This window comes from Dysidea avara, chromosome 7, assembly GCF_963678975.1.
Source record: "Dysidea avara chromosome 7, odDysAvar1.4, whole genome shotgun sequence".
NCBI classification, from domain to species: Eukaryota; Metazoa; Porifera; class Demospongiae; order Dictyoceratida; family Dysideidae; genus Dysidea; species Dysidea avara.
This window is the reverse complement of record NC_089278.1, coordinates 29,460,216-29,484,025: the sequence shown is the minus strand read 5'-3', so window position 1 is coordinate 29,484,025 and position 23,810 is coordinate 29,460,216. Positions and strand designations below refer to the sequence as shown.

The 23,810-nt window shown below is 36.4% G+C and overlaps 1 protein-coding gene across 2 annotated transcripts; it reads left to right on the top strand.

Moving 5' to 3' along the window:
• The first annotated feature begins 75 nt into the window (after window positions 1-75).
• On the top strand, window positions 76-23,801 carry LOC136261364 (uncharacterized). Of its 2 annotated transcripts, XM_066055356.1 has the most exons (8): window positions 76-338; window positions 3,356-3,784; window positions 5,458-5,911; window positions 5,957-6,020; window positions 10,482-10,537; window positions 13,024-13,128; window positions 18,191-18,528; window positions 23,306-23,801. In XM_066055356.1, exons 2-8 carry the CDS (start codon window positions 3,377-3,379, stop codon window positions 23,684-23,686), a joined length of 1,806 nt encoding a protein of 601 aa, XP_065911428.1. In that variant the 5' UTR covers window positions 76-338; window positions 3,356-3,376; the 3' UTR covers window positions 23,687-23,801. The 2 variants fall into 2 exon arrangements, with proteins under 2 accessions (XP_065911428.1, XP_065911427.1); XM_066055355.1 differs by having other exon boundaries at window positions 5,458-6,020.
• The last annotated feature ends 9 nt before the right edge of the window (window positions 23,802-23,810 follow it).

Sequence of the window (23,810 nt, the reverse complement as noted above, 5' to 3'; positions counted from 1 at the left end):
TGTATTACGTAATTTTGTGGTTGAGCAAGTCTGTACATAACGAGATTGGTAAAACAGACACTCCCTTGAATTACGTAGCTCAAAAATCAAATTCTGGCGTGGAACCGAAGACTGGTTTGAGCTCTGGTTTGAGCTCGGGTTTGAGCCTTCATCGCCGGTACAATCGTACGTATAGACCAAGGCATATTGAGTCACTCGGTTGTGAACAGCAAGTCTTTCAAGTACTGCTCGATCACTTTGGCTCACACTGAGTCAGACCCGCCAGTCCGCAAGCTGTGACGTTGGGAAGCTAGCAAGCCAAGGATTCCGGAAAGCAAAGATTCGCTGAGCCCTGAAGAGTAAGCTATGTCAATATGTTTTTATTGGTACTCGAGTATGATACTGGTTGCCAAACATTTCCGTGTTCCTGGCCATGACGATGAGATGAAAGGTTTTAATAAGGAAAAATACGTATAACTGGCTATATAAGGGCCTACACCATCATTAATGTATTTACAGTATCTGGTAGCTAATTATACATGTATGTAGTAAAATCACTATAGCTGACTAGCTATACTGAGCATCACTGGTCATCAGTAGCTAGTGACGCAGCAAAACAAACGGCTGCTGCAGGGTGCCAGTTAATTGCCATGTAATAATATTGTTCATTTTACTACAATGTATTTCCCCTTACCAACGAAACTGTACAGATAAAGCAACAAACATGCATAATACCGTGTCGGTGTTAATTGTGTTGCAGCCATGCAAATCATGATTTTTATTTATTTATTTATTACTGTGTAGGACTCCATCAAGGAGTATAACACACAGATACAAAAACAAAATCAATCAATACATACATATAACTCATATACCAGGAAGTTTGGCATGAGAAAATTTTGGTATGGTAAATTATTTGAAATATAAGTGTCTTATTGCCAAGTCTTTCTATCTGATACAAATATCTTTTTAGCTAAGCAAATTATTTTTCTCATGTATCGAATGTATAAAAGTAAGTTTCATCCTACCAAGTTTATCTGCCATGTACCCTTAAGCCATAGCTACATATAAAACCTTCTAAGTATGATATTATTATGAGCTATGTACCAAGTATAAACTTTTTGTAACTGTCATAATTATTTTGTTTCATTAGGACGGGTTAAACTACACAGTGTGTGTATAAGCAACTATAAAGCAACTATATACTACTACAATCCTAGTGTTGTATTTCTAGCTGGCCATATAGTTTATTAATTAGCTACAAAGCTTTGTAATGATATAGTTTACTTGGTGTAATTTTCAATCAAAAAAAATTGTTAAGCTTCTGTATAGTTACCAATTATGTAATGAGGTCTGATGTACTATATACTACACCAGCGGTGGAGATCAAAGGCGCCTCGCTGTGGTATATAACTGATATACCACATTAAACTATGGTATACAAGTGATATACCACGTTTTGTGGTTATGCTTACCTTATATGGTATAATTTCACACATTCCATGAAATCCTTATCTAAACAGTAACCAAATAGCAAGTGCCAAATCAAACAACAATTATTCACCCCATATTGCCAACTGCTCATAATGTCATGTTCACCTCTGAACTTTTATTCAAAGTACTAACTATATGTTTTGTAACATAACTGTATCACAATGGGCAAGAATCTCCTTTAATTGTAACATAGTCTGCCTAGTAATCCCATTCAGTGTTAAAGCCACAATGTGTATGTGTATGTACAGCAATGCTAACTGTATGATTGCCTGTATAGCGTAAAGCATCAATTATCAGCATGTAAATTACCAAGTAATGTAACTTTGGGTAGGAAAATCGCATTGTAGATCGTAAAAGTTGTGTGTCACTAGAAACATCTGGAGCACCTCTATACAATATACCCTAATTTCAAGCTCATGCATTAATGTGACACCTAGCTACAGGTGCATAAGCAGTGACAGTTGATTCTCAATTGTCGTACCTTATTATCAGCACTCCATTACCACTAATGCTTCAATTATCGGCACTTTTGCAACCAAGCACCTGTTTACTACCCTAGCAAGCCTCAAAATTCCCCAGAAAATCCCATACATGTACATTGTACTAATCACACCCATTAATCACTCAAAAAACATTTAACAGTAAAGATATGAATTTTTAAACAATGCAACGGTCATATATAAATAATGAAAATGTACAATAGCATTAACGTCACTCTCATCAACACAATAATGGAGTCTGTAATACACACTAGCATGTATTATAGAGTCTACAATACTTAGTAAGGACAAATCGAATCCCTTCTAAGCTCATCCATAACCGATTAGCTCAGAAAAGCAGTCTCTGTGTACACACATATATACATATATTATACTTTTCTACTTGGTGGTTGCCTTTGCATGTCATGAACATTTTGTTTTAACCTACTTTCTGCAATGTTAACTAATATCTTTGAAAGCTTAGTCTATTCAGCACATGATATAGAGGGCTAGAGTGTAGGAGTAGTACTGTGAACAATCCTGCTTCTGATTCTATCTTTCAGCATCTGTATAGGAACCTGATTATACTATTTATCCACTCTCCAAATCTTTCGCCCCGTCTTAGTGGTATCAGTGACAAGTTTACCCACCGCTTTCGCTTCTTAGTAGCCACTAAATGACAATAAAACTTGAGAAGAGCTAAGCATGATTATGATCTTCCTTCCCCTCCTTCATGTTTTCATATCTCAACAAGGTTCACCAGTCTTCCCTACACCACTACAAAGCCTAAGTCAACAAATAAAAAGCATTAAACAACTTTGAAGCTTCATTGGGCCGTTTCACCTCAATATCACATCTACGCCCTTTTAATAGATTCCATAAATTATCAACACATTCAATGGGATATCTAGTAATCTCATGCCGATAATTGAAAATATTTTACCAATAATTGAGTGCTGCCGATAATTGAGAGTTTATGACAATGCAGCAATAATCACTGTGGCCAAATAAATGAGCTGTAGACTGAAAAGTGAAAGTGAAGTTGAAATAGAAGAAAGTGAAACTGATTATTGTATAAGGAAGTACAGGAATAAAATCATTTCTACTGCTCTAATGACTGTCCTATAATGGCTAAGTACATGTGCAGAACATTTTTTTCATGCTTCTTAAAGCCAGACCTGTCAATAAAAAATGAAACTAAGCATGCATGAAAGACAGATGTGTTGAAAGGTGCATGCATGAATGCCCCAGAAAAGAAAATACTATACTCAAATCCAACATTTAGTATTAAAGATTTGCAGAAGTCTATATAGTAATAAATATGCAGTTCTGTGGGTACTAGTAATTATCTCACATGCATAATGTTATGAAGTTATAAGTTTTGTTTTTCTGGTGCACTTCAGAGATACGCACTACCCACTGAGATGTCGACTACTGATAGTGGGATAATAACCACGGAGTTTTCTACTGATACTGATGACACCAGGGATGACACTCTTTCACCTTCACCGCATAATGACAATGAACAATGTAAAGAAGATATGGATATTCCAGTGGACTCTAACTCAGTGAATCATGATATGGAGCATAACGAAACTAAAGATACTACAGTCAGCCACACTACACATCGCTTTACAAGCGAAAGTGGTGAATCAACCAATGGTTTAACTGAAGTGCAAGTTATAAAAGTGTTGAGGTTCCGTTTGGTGATGAGCCTTTTAGTTATAATTTGCTTTGTGATTATGTTATATCAAATTCCAGTTATTTTATATTACACTGATACACCTGGCCAAGGCTCTGATTCTGGTGGATATGATTATGAAGATTGCTCTGTTAGTGCTAAATTACTTCATAATTAATACCATAGGGCCTGGCTATTAGGCACATCTGCTTAATGAAACTTCATTTAAATACATACATTTTGTTGAACGCATGCATACACCTATATAGCTAACAAAAAATTTTCATCATGGACCCACTCCCTGGGGGTGGTAGTCACTATGTAAGGGTAGCTCCAGCAATTTTGGTGATATTTTCCATTGCATACACACTTAAATCTAGAGGGTCTGGGGGAATGCTCACCCTTGAAATTTTTGAAAATTATAGATTCTGAGATCAAATCTGATAACAGTTTTTGCCAAAAAAATCCTTAAAGCTGACTATTTAAACAGATGTTAGGAATTGATTGATATAGGCTTGCTGTTTCTGTTTGCTCAGTCAAAGAGCTAAGAGGTGAAGTTATGTTAAGTTTGGAGTATTAATAATAGCTGCATACAACAAACCTAAATGCCATACTGGGGAGTCTGGGGGCATGTTTCAGGAAAATTTCAGGTCTTAAATGCTCTGAGATAGAATTTTCTGAGTAAATGAAGTTACTTTTAGAAGGTACAAAATGTGGCCATTCTATTAGAGTCTATTTTTGAGTATTTCAAATTGAGCTTTTGATACCTTTGCAAAACTCAATTTTAATTGCCTGAATATGCTTGACCAGTTTCTGGAAACATCACAACCCCCATCCCAGATTTACCTTTGCTATGTGTACCAAATATTTGGAGTGTGTGGACCATGATTTCCATACTGCTTTGCTTGGTAAGTATGCTAGAGAGAGACATTCCTATTGCTATTGGCCATGTACCATGTGAAATTTCATGTCTCACAGTATTGACATTAATTTTATTCTCTTGTATTGCTACATCTCATGCTGGAGCTTCATGTTCTATTATGCGTGCTTATCAACCACAACTAAGTACAAGAAACGAGTATGCACTTAATAAATGATAATTTTTGCACTTAATAATTATATACATGCACTTAACAACCAGACTCTAGGGTAGTTACACTATGTTACTGTATGACATATTAAAATCCGGTCTCAAATAAATTCCTGGTTGTATACATAAAATCCAGACACAGTACAATAGCACTGTAGTACTGTATTGTACAAGTCACAATGGTTCAGGCTTTCCTGCCCAAAATATCACCCAAAATTCAGCTTTAATTTTCCTTCATGACAGTTCGGCAGTATTGGTTAGGCATAATCAAGCCCAAAAGAGTGACCCCAAACACTTCCAACTAAATTTACTTCCAACTAAATTTTTTACTGACTGACTGACCGACTAATGCCTTCAGGCTTGATTTCTTCACTGTTCACCATTGCTTAGGTTTGAGATGTCTCTTTTCGCCTATCACAGCAGCTATACAATGGATATATCATGGACTGACCTTTGTCCTCCTTTGCGTCCCATTTCTTTCTCCACTCACCTGTAGGTGTTGATTCTCAGGTAGCACATTATGGCTTCCTTGGCTGACTAGCTATCACAGTTGTAATGGAAACCATTCATAATGGTGACTGAGAAGTGTTTCTCATTCTGTTCTCACTAGGTAGTAACAGCAATCTAGGCTCACATGATCTCTATCCAACAAGGACAGTCATTCAGTTTGTACTCTGTCATTGTTATAGATAATTGTATTTCATTGTGTGTGTTATACTGATACCTTTCTATAGGTCAGTCCTTCAGCACTAAATATTAGTTCACTGTTAGAGAAATGTGACAAAATGTTGATGATAAACATAACTAATACTGATTTTCCAGAATGTGAACTAGATTTTATAGAGGGTCTATGGTCAATATTTGACTTAGGAACTGGCTCACCATGTACTAAGGATGCACTATCATTTTTCTGCAATGCAACACTTTTATTATGTAATGGGAACAGTTCTTCAGTAGACCTGACTGAAGAGTGTGAAGAAGTTCGAGATAACAAATGTGCTTCTGAGTGGAGAATAGTGGAGAATTTCTACAATAGATCTGTCCCAGATTGTACAAGTTACACGTATAGTGAGGATGTGAATCTTACCTCCTCAAAAGCTCCATCACTTCCTTGTCCAAATGGTTTTGATCATTTTTGTGGCTCAACATGTTTACCAGTGTGTGCTGGGGATAATTTATATTCAGGAGGTAATACCCTTCTTCGTTCCATATACATCTTAGTAGCCATATTAGGAATTATTGGAGTAATTGCAGGAGTCATCACATTAATAGCATTTTATTACTATCGACAAAAAGTGTAAGTGTTATCATTACTGTATGAAATATTTTGGCACCTTTTGAAATTCTAACAATTTATATACAGTGCATGTTCACATGACTCTCTTCTCATGCTTTGACTTATACCACAAAGTCTGGTTGTTAGGCACATACACCAAATATAAGTTCGCAAAAAAAAATATTGTGATTAACATTGTAGTATATTGTTAAGCACATGCACCTAATAGATAAACCTCATCGTGATTCACTCTCTTGGGGTAGTGTGAATTGCAGTCATTACATGTACTAATATTTTGAGTCCAGTTCTTGTGCACTGAAACCTTCGTGAGGGAGCATACTGCAGAAGACTGCTTCACTTGATAAGTATAGCAAACACACGTATTTTGGCTTTGTACTTCGTGAAATTTTGCGCTTTACACCATTAGCAAACCTCTAGCTTTTCTTCTCTTGTATAGCTTCGTCACATGTTGGAGCTTCGTGTTCGTCCACATGCGCTTATCAACCATGAGAAACTTAACAGATAATAATATGCGCTTAATATATACGTGCGTTTAACAACCAGACTCTACGGTACTCCTTAGCTATGTGTGTCATGATAGACTAATCATGTGGAACACCAAGTGTGTGTATGTAGTGATGCTGCTGCTGGCTTGTTAATAGGCCTCCATTAAATATGCCAGCATAATTTAAAGCATAATAGGCTTATCTGCTAGGCCTGCATTTTGCAATAGTATCCTGGGTTAAGTCGTAATTTTTAGTAAATTGTTTCTCAAGATGGTGCGTCATGTGACAGCAGAAGCTATTGCTAATAATCTAAACGAGAGTTGCTAATAATCTAAACGAGAGTAATAGTGATATAGAAATAATACCAGCTACTGATAATAGGGAGCTTGTTATGTTATGTTATGTTATTATCTACTTTACCAGTTAGGCACTGGAGGGTGTACACAGAAGGCAGAGCCTGTTCGAGGTGTTTACCCATAGCCTAGGAGCCTAAGTGAAAATCTTTGAGCTAAATATCCTGAAGTGAAACGGGACAAATACCTAGAAGGGCTGAAAAAAAGGCAACCCCATCGTGACTTGATCCGCAGGCCACCCAGATTCCGGCCAAGCGCCACGCTCGGAGCCAACTTTGGGGAGGCCACCTAAGTAGGGAAATGTTTGACAGTAGTACTAGTAAATATGACGACGATGGTGGCATTGAGGCCTTGAGTGATATAGTAGTGCGCAGTTGTGCTTCTTCTACAAGTTTGCCGTCCAGTTCTTCTAATGATATATCAGCTTCGTCATCAACAGGTAACCAAAGGCCTGTAAGAAATCTATTACAAGTGTTGAAAGCACCTCAAAAATCAAGTCTTTCCAGAAAGCGAAAAGTTGCTAGTAATCCTCCAATAGGGAAACGTAGAAGAATTCGTGTCCGATCCTGATAAGGTAACTGCTCAGCAACGTGTACAAGAATATAGCAGTGAGCCATTTACAGTATCAGCTGGAAAACTATTTTGCAATGGGTGCCGAGAAGCCTGAATTGAGCCTAAAACGCAGCAGTATCAACAATCATGTAAAGTGTTCTAAGCACAAAGAGAGAAAGGTAAAACTTGCCACAAAAGATAAAAGTGAAAAAGATATTGGGAAAGCATTGCAGAAGCACAATGAAGAAACCCATTTAGTGGGTAAAACTTTACCAGAGGCACAGCAGGTTTTAAAGTTGTCCACGCTTTTCTAAAAGCTGGAGTACCCTTGAATAAGATTGACTGTTTTAAAGACATACTAGAACATAATGCATATCGACTTACTGACAAAAGGAATTTGTTTGATCTGGTTCCATTTATCCAGCAGCAGGAACAAACAGTATTACAACAGAAAATCAAGGGTAAGAATGTGTCTGTAATATTTGATGGCACTAGTCGGCTCAGAGAAGCTCTTGCCATTGTTATACGGTACATAACAGATGATTGGAAAATACAGCAAAATTTGATTCGTTTGCAGATGCTTGCAAAAAGCCTATGTGGAGAAGAGCTAGCTCGGGAACTTATCTCTGTCCTCTCTGTCAACAACGGTATTGCTACTAATCAGTTAATTGCATGTATGAGAGATCGATCTACAGTTAACAATACAGCTGTTAGAACATTGAAAATTGTTTACCCTCAGCTAATTGACATAGGGTGTTGTTGGTGAACATTTCGTCACACCAAATTTATCAGTAGTTGGATCAGTCTATTTTCTCATAGCCCTAAGAGAAAAATGATTTGGAAAGAACAGACTGATAGGTCAATGGCTAGTTACAGTGCTACACGTTGGTGGAGCAGGTGGGAAGTGATGGAACAACTACTGGTTCAATTTGGAGATGTAGAGAAATTCTTGAAAAATAAAAATTTAGGGTCTCCTCACATACGATCAAAACTATTAGCCGTTTTTACAGATACACATAAGAAAGCTTTTCTTGAAATTTAATTGGCTGCAATAGTAGACTGGGGAAAGCCATTTGTCACTGCCACATACTCCCTAGAAGGTGATGATCCGCTTATTGTGAGTGGCTATGACATTGTGGAAACTACAAAGGCTGTTATTTCTGTGTCTGATACACCAAATGTGTGCGGTGTAATCAGGAGATTATCATCTTCAGTGCCGACATTTCAGAGGTCACACAATCTGTTTGAGTATTCCAGGAAGTGTGTACAGCCTGGAATAGAATACTTTCACAAGCAGCTTGCAACTAATCTTAAAAACTCCATAGCTGCTTTCAAAGCAGCCAGCTTATTTTCTCTGCAAAAATTACATACTATCAAACCAGAAGTAGATGTAGTTAATACACTTCAACTATTTTCCATTTCTTGATTCTTCAAGCATTCTTGATGGTCTGAAAAATGAGTTACCATTATACTTTGCTAAGGCTACTGATGTCTCAGAGGATATTTCCAGCTTGGAATGGTGGAAGCTTAATGAACAAGGCTTACCATGCTGGTCTGCAGCAGCAAAAAAGGTTTTGCTAGTTCAACCATCCTCTGCTTCTGCAGAGCGGCTATTTTCTCTCTTAAATAACTCTTTTTCCTCTCAACAGCAATCTGGTTTGCAAGACTATATAGAAACTTCTGTAATGTTGCAATACAATAGTAACACTTGATATGGTGTGTTTGTACATGAGTTAATATATAGTGACATACTTTGTATACATAAGCATAATGAGAGCATAATAGGGTAAATTACAAGCATAATAGGGAAAATTTTTGGGAAATTCCCAAAAGCATTTTGGGCAATTTTTTGAGCATATTTGACTGAGGTCTACTTGTTAATTGCTATTAGAACTTGCAGTTCTTGTACCAAAAGTATATTTTCTCTGTATATGAAAACTCTTAAATCTTAAAAGGATACCTAGGAATCTGTGTACGGTTTTTTTCTGAAGTTTTTAACAAAAGCATTTGCCGTGAAGTTTCTATATACAAAACCTCTTAAATGGTCAGGATTTCTGTGGTTCTAAACACGGTTTGTGTTTCATCATAAAGTGAACCCTATTCCAATCCCTACTACAGGGTACCCTGTAATTTGAGTTTGCTGGCTAAAACTACGGATGTTTATCTATGTTAGGTTTCAGTGAATTTGAGGTGAACTATACGATTGTCTCTCACCCTTGGTCTTAAACTCACTTTTATGCAATTAGTGTGTTCTGTGTTGGATAATTTTACCATGCCCTAGTACAGTATTGTCCATGTTGTAAAAATAAAGTGCCACTTGTTACTATAATTATATATCCAGGGCAGCCCACAGGAGGGTGACTGCATAAGGAATTTGATTGGACCCCACTCCGTTCACCCACTCTGTTGGGGGTCCCCGTCGGTTTTATATATTTTCCCAGTATTGTAATGCCTTAAGGCCTTAATTCATAGTCTGTCTAGGACCTCTAAAATGTACGTGACCTGATCTGATTGTGGAAAACCTATACCTTTTGGGTACATATAAACAAGTTTTAAAGCAACATCAGCACAAGATGGCTACTTCTTGCTAAAAGTTCTTACCAGGTCTGCATAGCACACACGTTGCTCTACGGACCTTGAGAAGACACTGGAATGATTTGAGACCACGTCATTGATTTGACAAAATTTTTAATATGTAAACATAAAATGCCATTGTGGTCCATCTAGAACTCCCAGGAGCAAGTACTTTGGCCTAGAGTTCACCATTGCAACACCCACTCCTTTGAGTGATCCAGCATTGCCTTTGAAACAACGTATCTAAAATGGCATGAAATTGTTTCTTGCACTCTAGATGCTCTGAAAGGCCATAAATATCTCCATATTCAAGAAACTTTCACCCACAAAACAGTCAAGGCTGGTGAGATTTTGCTATAAAATAACTTTTTCTATGATTGTAAATTGTGCCCAAAAGGTAGGCTTTCCAAAATCAGGTCACATACATAATTTCATTACAATAGTTTTAGCTGTGAAATACTTTAATAGCTGTCATACATCTTCTTTTATTTTTATAGAATGCAGTTTCCACAAATATACATTGTGTTTAATGCTATCATTGTGGAACTTGCTGGTAAGTGTGTAGGTATAATTGACCAACAAACATTAATCATTTGTCAGTTTGCATGAGATTATCCTACACGTTAATAGCTACATTCATACTGCACTAGTGCCTATGATTATGATTATATACTGGAAAGACAGCAAAACAGCGGATTATATCCAGGAGGGTTAAACCCTCCTAGACTTTCAATGCTGCAATCTACCTTTGTCTATAGACCTCATGTGCACTAAGGCATGGCATCATCAAAATTGCACATCCTCCATTTTTTTAGGGGGGAAAACATATTCTTTCCATGCTAGGAATTTTATTTAAAATGCAATGCGAAGTAATTGTACTAAAAAACAGAGGAATGCTAAGTTACTAGGTAGTAGTACATTACATACTTGTTGCATGGCGAGTTATTCCACCCATGCTGGGAAGGTTTTAGAAATAAAACACTTGATACCTTTGCCCTCATTTCCCTCTGATATTCATCATAAATTATCGTGAAATCTGAAGCTGTAGCAACTTAGTGTGCACAGGGTCTATACTTTCCATGGCTGCTTTCTATGATGAGACTGTCACATAAGTGGTCTCATAGGTCTTTACCTATATGGATTTAGGAAATTGAATAATGTTGGGAACACTTGGAACACAATGAAATAGTGGTTATGTTATTTGTTGTTTTGGGAGTATTGAGTTTTGTACAATTATATTCATTAGATTATATGACACTGTAAAGTTTGAATAAAGCATTTTGCTTGTCAGGAACATTTACTGGTTACTTTAATGCAGTGTATTTAGCGTTGCTGTAACTTGAAAAGTTTAAACTACATATGGTATATGTTACTAAACATGTCACATAGGTATGGCTATAAAATAGCAAGTATTTTTGAGTAGTCGATCGTTAATGCTAGAGAGTACTCAAACACTAAAAATCCATGATCGTTTCAGCCCTATTATATGTCATTATTTTCATTTTAATAACACCCATATGAATCCCCTTCAGAACACTTCCCTTGTGTCCCAAAAGGGAGTAATCATACAGTACAATAGTACTGTATAGTAGCGACCACATAGGTGTGGGCATGACCCATGAAAAAAACATCACCCAAAATCCAGCCTCATATTTCCCTGATGACAATGAAGCAGTATTGGTTAGGTAAAACTAAAGCCCAAACAATTTCAGTCAGCTTCCAACAAGTTGGTATGGAATTTTTTTAATTATTAAACAGAAATTCTGATGACTGACTGAGTAACTGAGAAACTGACTGACTGATGCCTTCAGACAAGCATAACTCGATAATGGTTAAGACTACGGGCTTAGTTTTTTCACTGTTCCACGTCACTTCAGCCGGACACATGCCTTTTGGCATACTGCAGTACGTACAATGCATTCTTCATGGACTTACCAGTGTCCCCCTTTGTATCCCATTCATCTTTGCTGATAGCGAAAGGTGTCAATTTAGTGGTAGCATGTGAAGCATGGCTTCCCTTCATTACAGAAATTGTCCATATTTTTCATAGTGGCTACCTTGGTTTCAGAGGTGCTTTCGAACAGTTCTTGATACATAATGCTGTGTAACGGGTTGAACATAGCTGACAATGAAGCGTAATGAATACCAGTACTTCACTTTTCAGGCGATAATTGGTAGCTGGGACACACAGCACCATTTCTTTTGATGCGGTATGCGTGGGTTCACCAGTCATAATAATTTCATTTTACTAAACAGTTGACAAAGTACACAAAAAAAATTTTCGACTAGAGTAGGGACCATAGCACATTGATAAAAAGTACTGAAACAAGTTGGAGTAGTGCATGATATTAAATCACAGTAAAGCAATAAGAACTGTTATATCCCTACTGTGCATATCTACATGTATTATGGTATCTTGAGCACAGTAGGGATATAACACTTCTTATTGCTTTACTGTGACTAAATATCGTACACTACTCCAGCTTGTTTCAGTACTTTTTATCCATGTGCTATGGTTCCTACTCTGGTTGAAAATTCCAATTTTTACTAATATAACTGATTCAGGGTAATAATAAAACAATTATTAACATTTATGACAATTCCTAATCCTAAAATGAGTTAATTAGTAAAAATATATTTAAATTATAACCTTGGTTTTGGACTGGTGGAATCAGTACTAATTTCTTATTGCAAACTTTTGATGTGTGTATGTAAACCATTCATGACAGCTCCAGCAAAGCAGATGTTTGGTCTTGTGTCTTTCAACTTGGTACTCTAGTGCTATATAGCAAATACCTACCCACTTCCCACGCTAGAGTACACCAGCACTACTGAAAATACTATCTGCATTGGAGAGAGTTTACATTGGCAGCAATCAAATACAATATCTCGCAATCTCAGTAATTCTGATACTGATCAGAATGAGTTCATACAATCAGCCACATGGCACATTATAAAATTGACTCTTTATTATATTTACTGATGATGACATTTAGGGTAAATAAATAACAGCTATTTTATTCTTTTTTCTATTCTTAGCATGCCTGGAATATCTACCTATTTTTGGACAATCAGCATTACTGTGTTCAAATCGCAATGCTCTTGTAGCAGCAAATAAACCTACAAACTTTTGCCAAGCTCAAGGTTAGTAAGCATTAGTAGAGTATACAAACCAACGTGTAGTAATGAACATAAATGTTATGACACTGTACTATAAAATTCACTAACCAATTGTGATTAATTTGTGTATAAAGTAGGGCTCAAACGAATATTCGAATACCATTTCTGGTATTCGAATATTCGTTTCAAAGGAAATATATAACATCAGTGGTAGAGTACATGGAAATTCGTGATCCTACATAAGCATATCTATGACATAAGTGATCAAATCATGTTGATTCTGAATTGTATTAAAGAGACATCTTGTACAGCCGCAGGATTATTGATATCTCATCCATATCAATGTTGAAAAAGAATATTCGAATATTCGGTAGTTGTGAATAAAGAATATTCGAATAGTAAAAACCACTATTTGTTTGAGCCCTAGTATAAGTTATAGTTATGTCCCGGTACGAGGGTGATATCATTGTTATTACACGAGTCCGAGGCGGAGCCGAGGACGAGTGTAATAACAATGATATCATCCGAGTATACGGGATATAACTGTTTTATATCCCAGTGCGCGGGAGTGCGCAGAAGTTTACGGATAGTAAATTAAGTTCCGGTTTGAGTTCCTGTCACTGTACTCAAGATTTCGTCCGAATTGTGTGGAGATTCTACTTCGTAGCCACAAGAGAGACCTTACATACTGCCTACAAAACTGTAGCGAAGGGCGGTGTTATGAAGCAGCGGTTCCAGGTACGATTCGCCTTCGTCAGAAATTGGTATAGTGGTGTCGCGTGGTGTGCAAGAGAAAAATAAAGACCAACAAGTGGCTACCATAGTCCAAGATAGAACGATGAAGCTAGAGGAAGTTAGTTCTTCACCATTGTGACCGTTAGGAGTGATTGCTGGAGCGAAAATCGTCACGTACTATTCTTGACATTTGTTAAACTATCGTATTGGTAACTTGTAGTGTTATTGTGTAAAGGATTAACAGTTTTCTTGTAAGATTTAGGTAGTTTTAAGTGCTGTATTGGTGTGTTTTGTATCAATATTTCCTTATTTGGCTCTTTGTTCCATCGGTAAGCAATGCCATTCACGGTTATTATGATGTCAGGAAAGAGACTGAGTGGCTCCGCAACAGGGTGATAAGTTAGTTATCACTGGGTGATAACTAATATATCACACAGTAGCAGTGCCGCTCTGTCTGGCTGTATGGTAGTTATAACCCAGCACGGCGCTTTGATACTCCCACGCACTGGGGTTTAAAGAGTGTAAAAGTGTATTTATATATTTATACAATAGTATTAGTGATTAAGTATACCAATACATATATCTGTACAAAACAGCCAAACTGTAAGAAAGGTACGGCCTTTAGTTGCCAGGGTGAAAAGGTGAGAATTCAAAGGTGGTGGCCAAGAAATAGCTGCAATGATGTTCATAAAGAAGCCAAATTGATAGCATTAACATTGCAACCATTTCTTTGCCACCTTCCATGCCATATTTTAATACAGTTTGGCTGTTTTTGTATAGTTTTCAATAAGCTGGCTTTGGAACTTATTTTTACCCACTTTTTTTTTACAATACTATGGTGCTTGTGGAAATAGAAGTTACAATTGTATTGCAGTGCATAATTTATTTGAACATTTTAATAAAGTGTACATTTTTGAAGATATGTAATAGAACACACACGGAATGATGTACCTGTATGTAGACTTTCATTGGTAGATATATACAATACAGGGGCGTAGCCAGGTGGGGTTCAAAGGATTCAGACGAACCCCCTTTTCAGAGTTAAGTTTTTTAAATCATGATACTGGTTAACTAGAACTGAATTAACTTACACAAATCCACTGAAATGGGTAGCTACAGGTCTTCAGGCAGAGGAATTCAAGTACCTCTACTCGCTATTGCGAATGAATTTATAAGAATACACATGTTTACACGTGTACACGTGTTTACATGTGCACACCTACGAAATAAATGAAGCGTAAAAGTGCTACCTCAGGTGGCATTCTAAAGTTTTTTTTGAAAAGAATCCATGCAGAATCTAGGAGGCCAGATTCTAGTAAGTTGTAGCACATAGGCATATTTCTGTGCAAGAATTTTGTGGATAATTGCAGATACAGCTGCATGTGGTTAGGCCAGGCTAATAATGCATCATAATTAATGTACTTTTTGCATAAAATATAGTAATTTGCTGAGTTTTGATTTATTAAAATATTGAAAGTCTCTCAGCGGCTGGGGGCTGCGCCCCCAGACCCATGCTTCTAGTAACTCAATGCTGGTGCTGGAACCCCCCTTCAAAAAATCCTGGCTACGCCCCTGCAATAGAGCTGTGAACCTGATAACAAATTCAAAACCGGTTAACTGGTAACCAATAACTGGCAGGTTAGCTGGTTTCTGTGTAATACAGTGGTATTGGTAGACATAATGATACTCAATGTGCATGCTGGATCAGCTTTAGGGTGGTACCAAAGTGACCATCAACATCCTGTCTTACAATAACAGTTATTATAATCACATATTTACACATGCTTTGAGGTGTTATGATGTTAACACTTGTCAGTAGGGGTAATTTATGGTTTACCAAGTAGGTGGGCAAAAATGGTTTAAAGGCTTCTTAACTGGTAATTGGCTAACCTAGACAATAATAACCAGTTTTTTGCATACCGGTTCACAGCACTACTATACAATTCCGTATAAATGTAAAGTACAAATTAAAGAATAGCTACGATAGCATGCAGTGGATCAGTGGTTAGTGTTAGGTATGGAGGTATGACCCTGGATAAGTTTTGAAGAAAGAAACACAGAGCTACAGATGCTTTTTGTTTTTGTTTTTTTTTGCTGTCAGTATATCCATGATGTAGCACTCCAGCTTTTGGCCCCTCGACACACCACCATGTGTCTTGATGCATGTTGTATTTGAAGCTTTAATTTTCAGAAATTGTAGTAATCAGATTTAGATACAGTAGCAGATAAGTAGTACTAACTATGAATTAAGGATCTGAATAGTGACTATTTGAATACAACATAGTTTGGTTTGAAAATCCCTATACATACATAGCCATGCTATAACATAAATTCCAAAGTAGGGATTTCCCACCAAATTATGTTGTAACACCCATGGTTGCCATGCCTTATTTTCACCGTGCTATCATAGCTAGACCAATAAAGGGGTATGGTGACTAAGGGGTGTGGTCACCATGTTCAAGTGATTAGACCATTAAGAGGCTTGATCTCTGTGCTTGATCATTATTAGTCCAGCTAGATCATTAATGGGTGTGGTCAAACCTATCGTGTAGCTACAGGTATTTTCCGGGTTTCCAATACATGCCTCTTACAGTAGCATAAGCACTTCAACTGTGACAGGATTTGCAAAAAAGGTACCTTTACATTTTACGTGTCAGCAAATAAAATGATGTAACACTTGACTCCTTGTACTGATTAACTTCAAAATGCAGCAAGATACTTTAACAGTGTACTCATGGAAATTTCAGGCAACTATATGCAATGATAAAAAGGTTATGAAGCTTCAATGTTCATAAAATGAGTCAAATTTTGTGTGTGAAAAAGGTACCTTTTCACAAATCCAGTCACAAATAATGTGTCTAAGGGCACACCACTGAGGATCCCAGTACTATCAGCAAATGCCATTGAAGAACTTGGCTAAACTTGAAACTTGCGCTACATTGATTCCTGAGAGCTTATTTGTTGTAAACGTTAGAAAACAAAATTCTTTATAGACTTATGCGATGCATTTTGTGATGGTAGTTTGCTTGTTTAATCTTGGAAATTTCATGTATGGAAACTGTTTCCCACAACCTTAAAGATCTTCATTTAAATATAATTTTAAGTCTGACCCACACATATACATCTTTTACCTGATTGTCTACCTCAGGCTATTTTCGTATTAGGGCTTTACATTGTTCACACATTAGTTCTACCAATATCATCAAAAATTTCTGGCTTTTTGAATTTTTGCCATTACTATAGATGGAGGGAAATACCAAAAAGTTGATGTCTGCAAAAATGCAGCTTATTAACTGATCTTGTTAAATGATGTGATTATCTGTATTTACTTACATATCATAATTTTATTTTCACATGACAGGAACTGGTGGTCAACCACAATAATGATTATAGCTAAGCCTTCTAATGTGATAGCTGACACAACAACTAGTGTTGAAGCCTTCCAGAAACAGTCCTCTATAATTTTCAAAATGGATAAAGTTTGTGGCCAAACTGCAACACTGCAATTATTTACTTTACAATACATGATAATGCAGCATTGGTACTGATGGCAAATTTGCGTGTACATGTACTGAAGGTCTACTGGCAACCACCAGTAGCCTAGGTAAAATTATTTTTTTCTTTCAATGATTATAGTGATGATTTAATAACTTTTGACAATTTTACTTTAACTATACAAATCACAATCTACCTGAGTGCCAATCAATAAATACACTGTAATAAAACAGTCTTCCAATAATTAAAAAATTGTGCAAGAAGGTTTGTGCCTTGGTAATTTACCCAGATCTACAAAGTCATAAAATATATCCAGTATGCATAACAACCAACTGCATTTGCCATTTGTATGATACCACATTTTATAGTTCCTGAATACACACGTCTCGCTCCTTTGACTACACAATACATCACCATTTCTTTTGTAAAACACAAATACATATCAATATATTATAGTATTGTGCTGTAACCACACATTAAGTACACAGGAGCTGTAATTCTAGTTACAGAAAATTTATACTGTTCAGCATCAACCATGTAACGTTACTAGATCATAAGGATGCAAACAAATCAGACACTAACAAAAAGATTTCAGTCACTCAAATAGAACCTTCCAATACTGTAATTGTAGCAGTCAACTGTTCTAATAAAGATTAGTTACAAAAAAAAGTTTCCAATTGCAGTGAATTTGTTAACCATATAAATTTGATTTTAACAAAGATACTCCGGACTAAAATTTCAATACTGGCCAGGGCTAAACTTCTTGTCATAAAATTATGTGCATATAATCAAAACATAATATGCATACTGTAGAAGTAAAGGAGCTACATATATGTATTTCTTTTCATTGTTACAGGTTTTCTGCTACACTTCATCTACAACTGCTTTATGGGATTTTGGTGTTTCCATCTCTTTCATCTATTCTTTGGTCTGGTGTTTCCATTCAAAATGAAAATGTTGCTGGATTCATCATCACGTAGGAGGAGAGTCTTGATGACTGAAGTTGTGACAGTAGTGCTACTCAGTAGTGTACCTCCAATAGTCACTATTAGTGTGTCAAAGTATAGTCTTGCTGCATATTACTGCTTTCCTACACCCATTGCTGCTGTATTTTATGGTCACCTTCTGCCACTCCTATTTTTGTTTTGTATTGGACTTATCCTATTGCTCATTTCTTTGCGGCTTCTTAGAAGAGTAAGTTTGAATGTTGAATAGTCCTAATGCTTGGTATGTCTTACAACAGAATGTCATGATAGTGAAAGTTTAACTGTATTGTAAATGATTGGTACAATATATTATTTGTAATGCTACAAACTTTTCGACTCTTCTTATAGCACTATTACAGGGATTTAGTACTAGAGGAGTACATAGAGCTGGGGTCTAGATGGTGCTGTAGACATTTTGTAAATTGTACACTGAATTTTTGATGTAGAGTAGTTTCAACTGTAGTAATCAATTATGTTTTATGAGTGGTCTTCATTAAGCATGGGTTGTGGGAATTAGTTCTAGTGGTGTATGATTTTATAAGCATAAATAATGGTGATATATAGCTTGCTAGCTATGGGATGCAAAGAACAATAATCACTCAATGTGCATGGACACTTGTATATTTGCAGCACCATGCTTTGGGCATACTTACTATTGAATGAAAACTCGCTAGTGAATGGAATGCATCTGGAGGATTTTTACAATGTTGCATGCAATGAGTGTTCTATTAGAGTATTTGGCAATTCTGTTTGGAACCTTATATGAATTTTTTTAAGGAAACTAAAGAGGGCCCTCTCCTGACCCACCATTGTTGTATTTGTGAATATGTGAATATCAGTAATTGAAAGGTGTTTTTAGATGTAATGTATGGTATATACTATCACAACCTGATATCTGTACAGAAGTACCCACAAAAGTCAATGGTATGATATATCCAACAACAAAAAACGTTGTATGCACATATGATATTTGCATGGCTAATAATTTCAAAGCATTATGATTATTCATAGCATAATTATGGACAGTGTAAATGAGGCAGGGGTCCCAGCCAATGCTTATAGAAAAACATCAATGTCAACTGTGCTCTAATAGAACAAGTACACAGAAAAATTTGGAAGTTTCAACTAGAGTAGGGACCATAGCACATCGATAAAAAGTACTGAAACAAGCTGGAGTAGTGCACGATATTAAATCACAGTAAAACAATAAGAATTGTTATATTCCTACTATGCATCTCCATTATGGTATCTTGAGCACAGTAGGGATATAAAACACTCCTTATTGTATTACTGTGATTTAATATCGTGCACTACTCCAACTTGTTTCAGTACTTTTTATCGATGTGCTATGGTTCCTACTGTAGTTGAAAATTCCAAATTTTTCTGTGCACTTGTTTGTTAACTTTTTTTGTAAATAATTACTAGTGTAAAAATAATTTTCAAAAATTAAAACTTGGGAATAGAGATCACTGTAAAAGTAAAGAAACAAGGGTCAAACAAGCCAGCATGTTAAACACACAGAGATCTCTATTTGGATTCAATGGCTATGGTATAGCTAGAGACTAAGGAAAATGAGTAGTTTTATATAAATAGGGGCAAATAAGTACTGAAAATAATCAGTAAGCACTAAGAATGCCTTTGTATAAATGTTTATTTGAGTCCAAATAGAGATCTCTGTCGTGGCGGAGGAAGCAGTTGATATGAGGGGGGCTGACCAGGGGCGAATAAATGAACTGAGGCACTACATTGTCTCTGGTTTGGTAAGATGAGACCAAAAAAAAAAGGTCATAGCCAGCTGACAATAGCTGCCTACCTCACCAGCTACACATTTATAGCTGATAAACTACATAAAAATCCTTACATACAGTAGCTTACTAAACACTGCTCTAATACTGTGACTGCTTTATTAGAGTGACTGCTCTATTAGAGTATCTTGATCTTTATCACGGTTTTCAGCCCCACTTCAAGAAGGATGATTTCAGCGTGATATTATTCTGAGGGGAGCTTCAGCCCCCTAGCCCCCAACCCCCCCTTTCCTCCGCCTATGAGATTCTCTGTGTGTTTAACAAGCTGGCTTGTTTGACCCTTGTTTCTTTACTTTTTTCAGCGATCTCTATTCCCATGTTTTAATTGTTGAAATAATTTATTTTTACACTAGTTTGTTTACTTTTTATAAATCCATTAATAAATAGCTAACATGATAATAAGAGGTACTGGTAGTGCTTGATGTTATGCATACACAGTACTAAACATGTATATCAAGTTAGTCATCATGTACAGTAGTGATTAAGTAGTCAGTTAATTAATATTATCAGAATTAGCAAGCATATTTCCATACTATTGAATGTACTTTGTACTATGCAGCTTTGACTATAGGCAGTGTATAGCATGTTGTGGTCAGCAATAGTATGGCTTCTGATTTGTACAGCTATGTGATCACTTAGTCAAGTACACAGTGGTGCACAACAACATTGTTGTTCTGGTATGAACTTAATATACTGTGGTTAAACATAGGTAATGATGCACGGCTTCAGATTTATCAGGCATGCATACTTGTGCATTTATGTGGTCACAGTAAGTCAAGTACATAGTGGTACACAACAACATTATTGTTCTAGCATGAACTTAATATACTGTGGTTAAACATAGGTAATGATATAGGGTTTCCATCACACATTTGGACTCTTGTTTCTTTACTTTTTCCAGCGATCTCTATTCCCATGTTTTAATTTTTAAAATTACTTTTTCACTAGTTTGTTTACTTTTTATAAATCCATTTATAGTCGATAGCTAAGATGATAATAAGATGTGCTGGTGGTGCTTGATATTACACAGTACTAAACATATATATCAAAGTTAGTCATGTACAGTAGCTTTTAAGTAATGTTCCACTGATAATCGGATCAGTATTGTATCGGTGCCGATATTGGGTTTTTAGTATCGATTGGTATCGGTTAATTAGGTATTCCGATACTGATTAATAGCCACTCACGCCAATCGTCATCATCATATAACTATCATCATGAATGCTATGCTAGCAAAACGTGAGGTATAACAGGCTGGAAATAGTGTTGAGCATTATTCTAGCATAAAAGGTACAGGAATTGCTTTGTTAAAACATGAGCAACTGCTACTTACTATGTTTGCATGAAAAAGATCGAAATAGTCTAATAGAACAGTCACTGCACAATAAATATTCTAATAGAGCAGTCACACATAGCTAACTTGAGAGGTGTGTAAATTGTATGGCAATTATCAGTATCGGTATCTGTATCGGTGAAAGTTAATGCTAGGTATCAAACTGGTAGGTGTTTTTTTGTATCAGTGGAACCCTACTGTATAGTTAGTTAATATTGTCAGAGTTAGCAAACACCAGTGTATTGTTCCCTTACTATTGAATGTACCTTGTACTATATCGCTCTGACATATCCAACTATAGGCAGTGTACAGCATGCTGTGGTCAGCAATAGTATGGCTTCAGATTTATCAAATAGGCATGTATACTTGTGCAGTTATGTGATCACAGTAAGTCAAGTATGCAGTGGTACACAACAACATTGTTGTTCTGGTATGAACTTAATATACTGTGATTAAACATAGGTAATGATATAGGATTTCCAAATGAATGTGTTAACATGAATAGATTGGATACTTATTAACACAATTAACACATTGGTTACCCTTGCAGAAACTAAGTCAGAAGATCAATGGCAAAGTGAACCTACAAGAAGCAAAATTGCTTGAGAATGGGTGTTATCATTGTGATATGCATTAAAAAATAGGTCTTGGACGTGAAGAAAAACATAGGAAGGAAAGTTATGTAGTTTTTATTTCCAAAAAGTACTCACATTTTGCTCTAGCCCTGTGAGAAAAAAAACACAATAAGAATAAGAGTAATAATAAGATGAACAAAATGGCTGAAAATGGCAGATTTCAGTTCTTTAAAAAAGTACTTTTATCAAGTCCTTTTGATTTCATCTTAGCTAGTGGACCTAAACTTCTTCCAAATTAACTTCTAAGGCTTCTTTTGAGGTTGGAAAATGTTTATAAGGTGGTGTTTAGTTGAGTGTTCTATTAGGATTTTGGAAAAAACATAGGCGATCTCTATTATAAACCACTACCATGATTCATGATTATGACTGGTGAACCCACGCATATCACATCTGAAATGGCGCCGTGCGCCTCAATTATCATCTGAAAAGTGAGGTATCCATTACGCTTCGTTGTCAGCTATGTTCAAAGCATTACGCAGCATTTTGAATCAAGAACTGTTCGAAAAGTACCTCTGCAATCCATGCATACTGCATCTGAAATGGCGTCGCACGCCCCAATTATCGTCTGAAAAGTGAAGTATCCATTACACTTTGTTGTCAGCTATGTTCAATGCGTTACGCAGAATTTCGGATCAAGAACTGTTTGGAAAGCATCTCTACTATCAAAATAGCCACTATGAAAAATATAGACGATTTCCATTACAAAGGGAAGCCATCACGTACTACCGCCAAATCAACACTTAGATGAATGGGACACAAAGGAGGATACTAGTAAGTCCATGAAGAATGCACTGTACATACTGCAGTATGCCAAAAGGCACCTGTCGGGCCGAAGTGATGTCGAAGAGTGCAAAAATCAAGCCCGTAGCCTTAGCCGTTATCGAGTTATGCTTGTCTGAAGGCATCAGTCAGTTACTCAGTCAGTCAGTCAGTCACTAGAAAATTCCATTTTAATTCCATAGCACTAGTTGAAAGCATTTCGGGTTGATCTGAAAACTTGTTTGGGCTTAGTTTTACCTAACCAATACTGCCTCATCGTTGTCAGGAAAAATTGAGGCTGGTTTTGGGTGATGTTATCCCGTGGGCCACGCCTACTCCTTTGTGGTCCCTACTATGCAGTACTATCGTACTGTATGATAGTTACAAACTGTAGCTAAGTAGTTAAATTTTAGCAATATGACATTAGTTTTGATGTGTTTTTTACTTATATAGAAACATCACTTTATGTCAAAAAACATCACTGTATCTAAAGTATTCTGTCTAGGATATTCGATTCCAGAAGTCAAGCTCACAATGCTATTTTGTTACTATACAATAACCTTTTTTATGTACTTCTGTGCAGTCATCGCATACTTACAAGAAGTAGATGAATACAATGCTAACATTGGAGAGTACATTTTCTGTTCAGCTGGAGGCTTCAAAGAAGAATGTGAGATCCACAGAGTGAGAGCTGAGAGATCCACTGTACTGTCAACTGTACTGATTATAATTAGTCTATTACTATACACACTTATCAACATCATTCACTTACTGTACGTAGTGCATGTCCCAACTATGTTGGATAGTATAAGAAAGTTTTGTAATAAATTTTGACATTGAAATACATATGTATTACGTAGCTACATGCCAGAAATTTATGTACACTGTTATGTTAATTTTGTATTGTACATATTGTAACTTTGAAGTCTGCAAATATATACAAAATAGACTTTTCTCA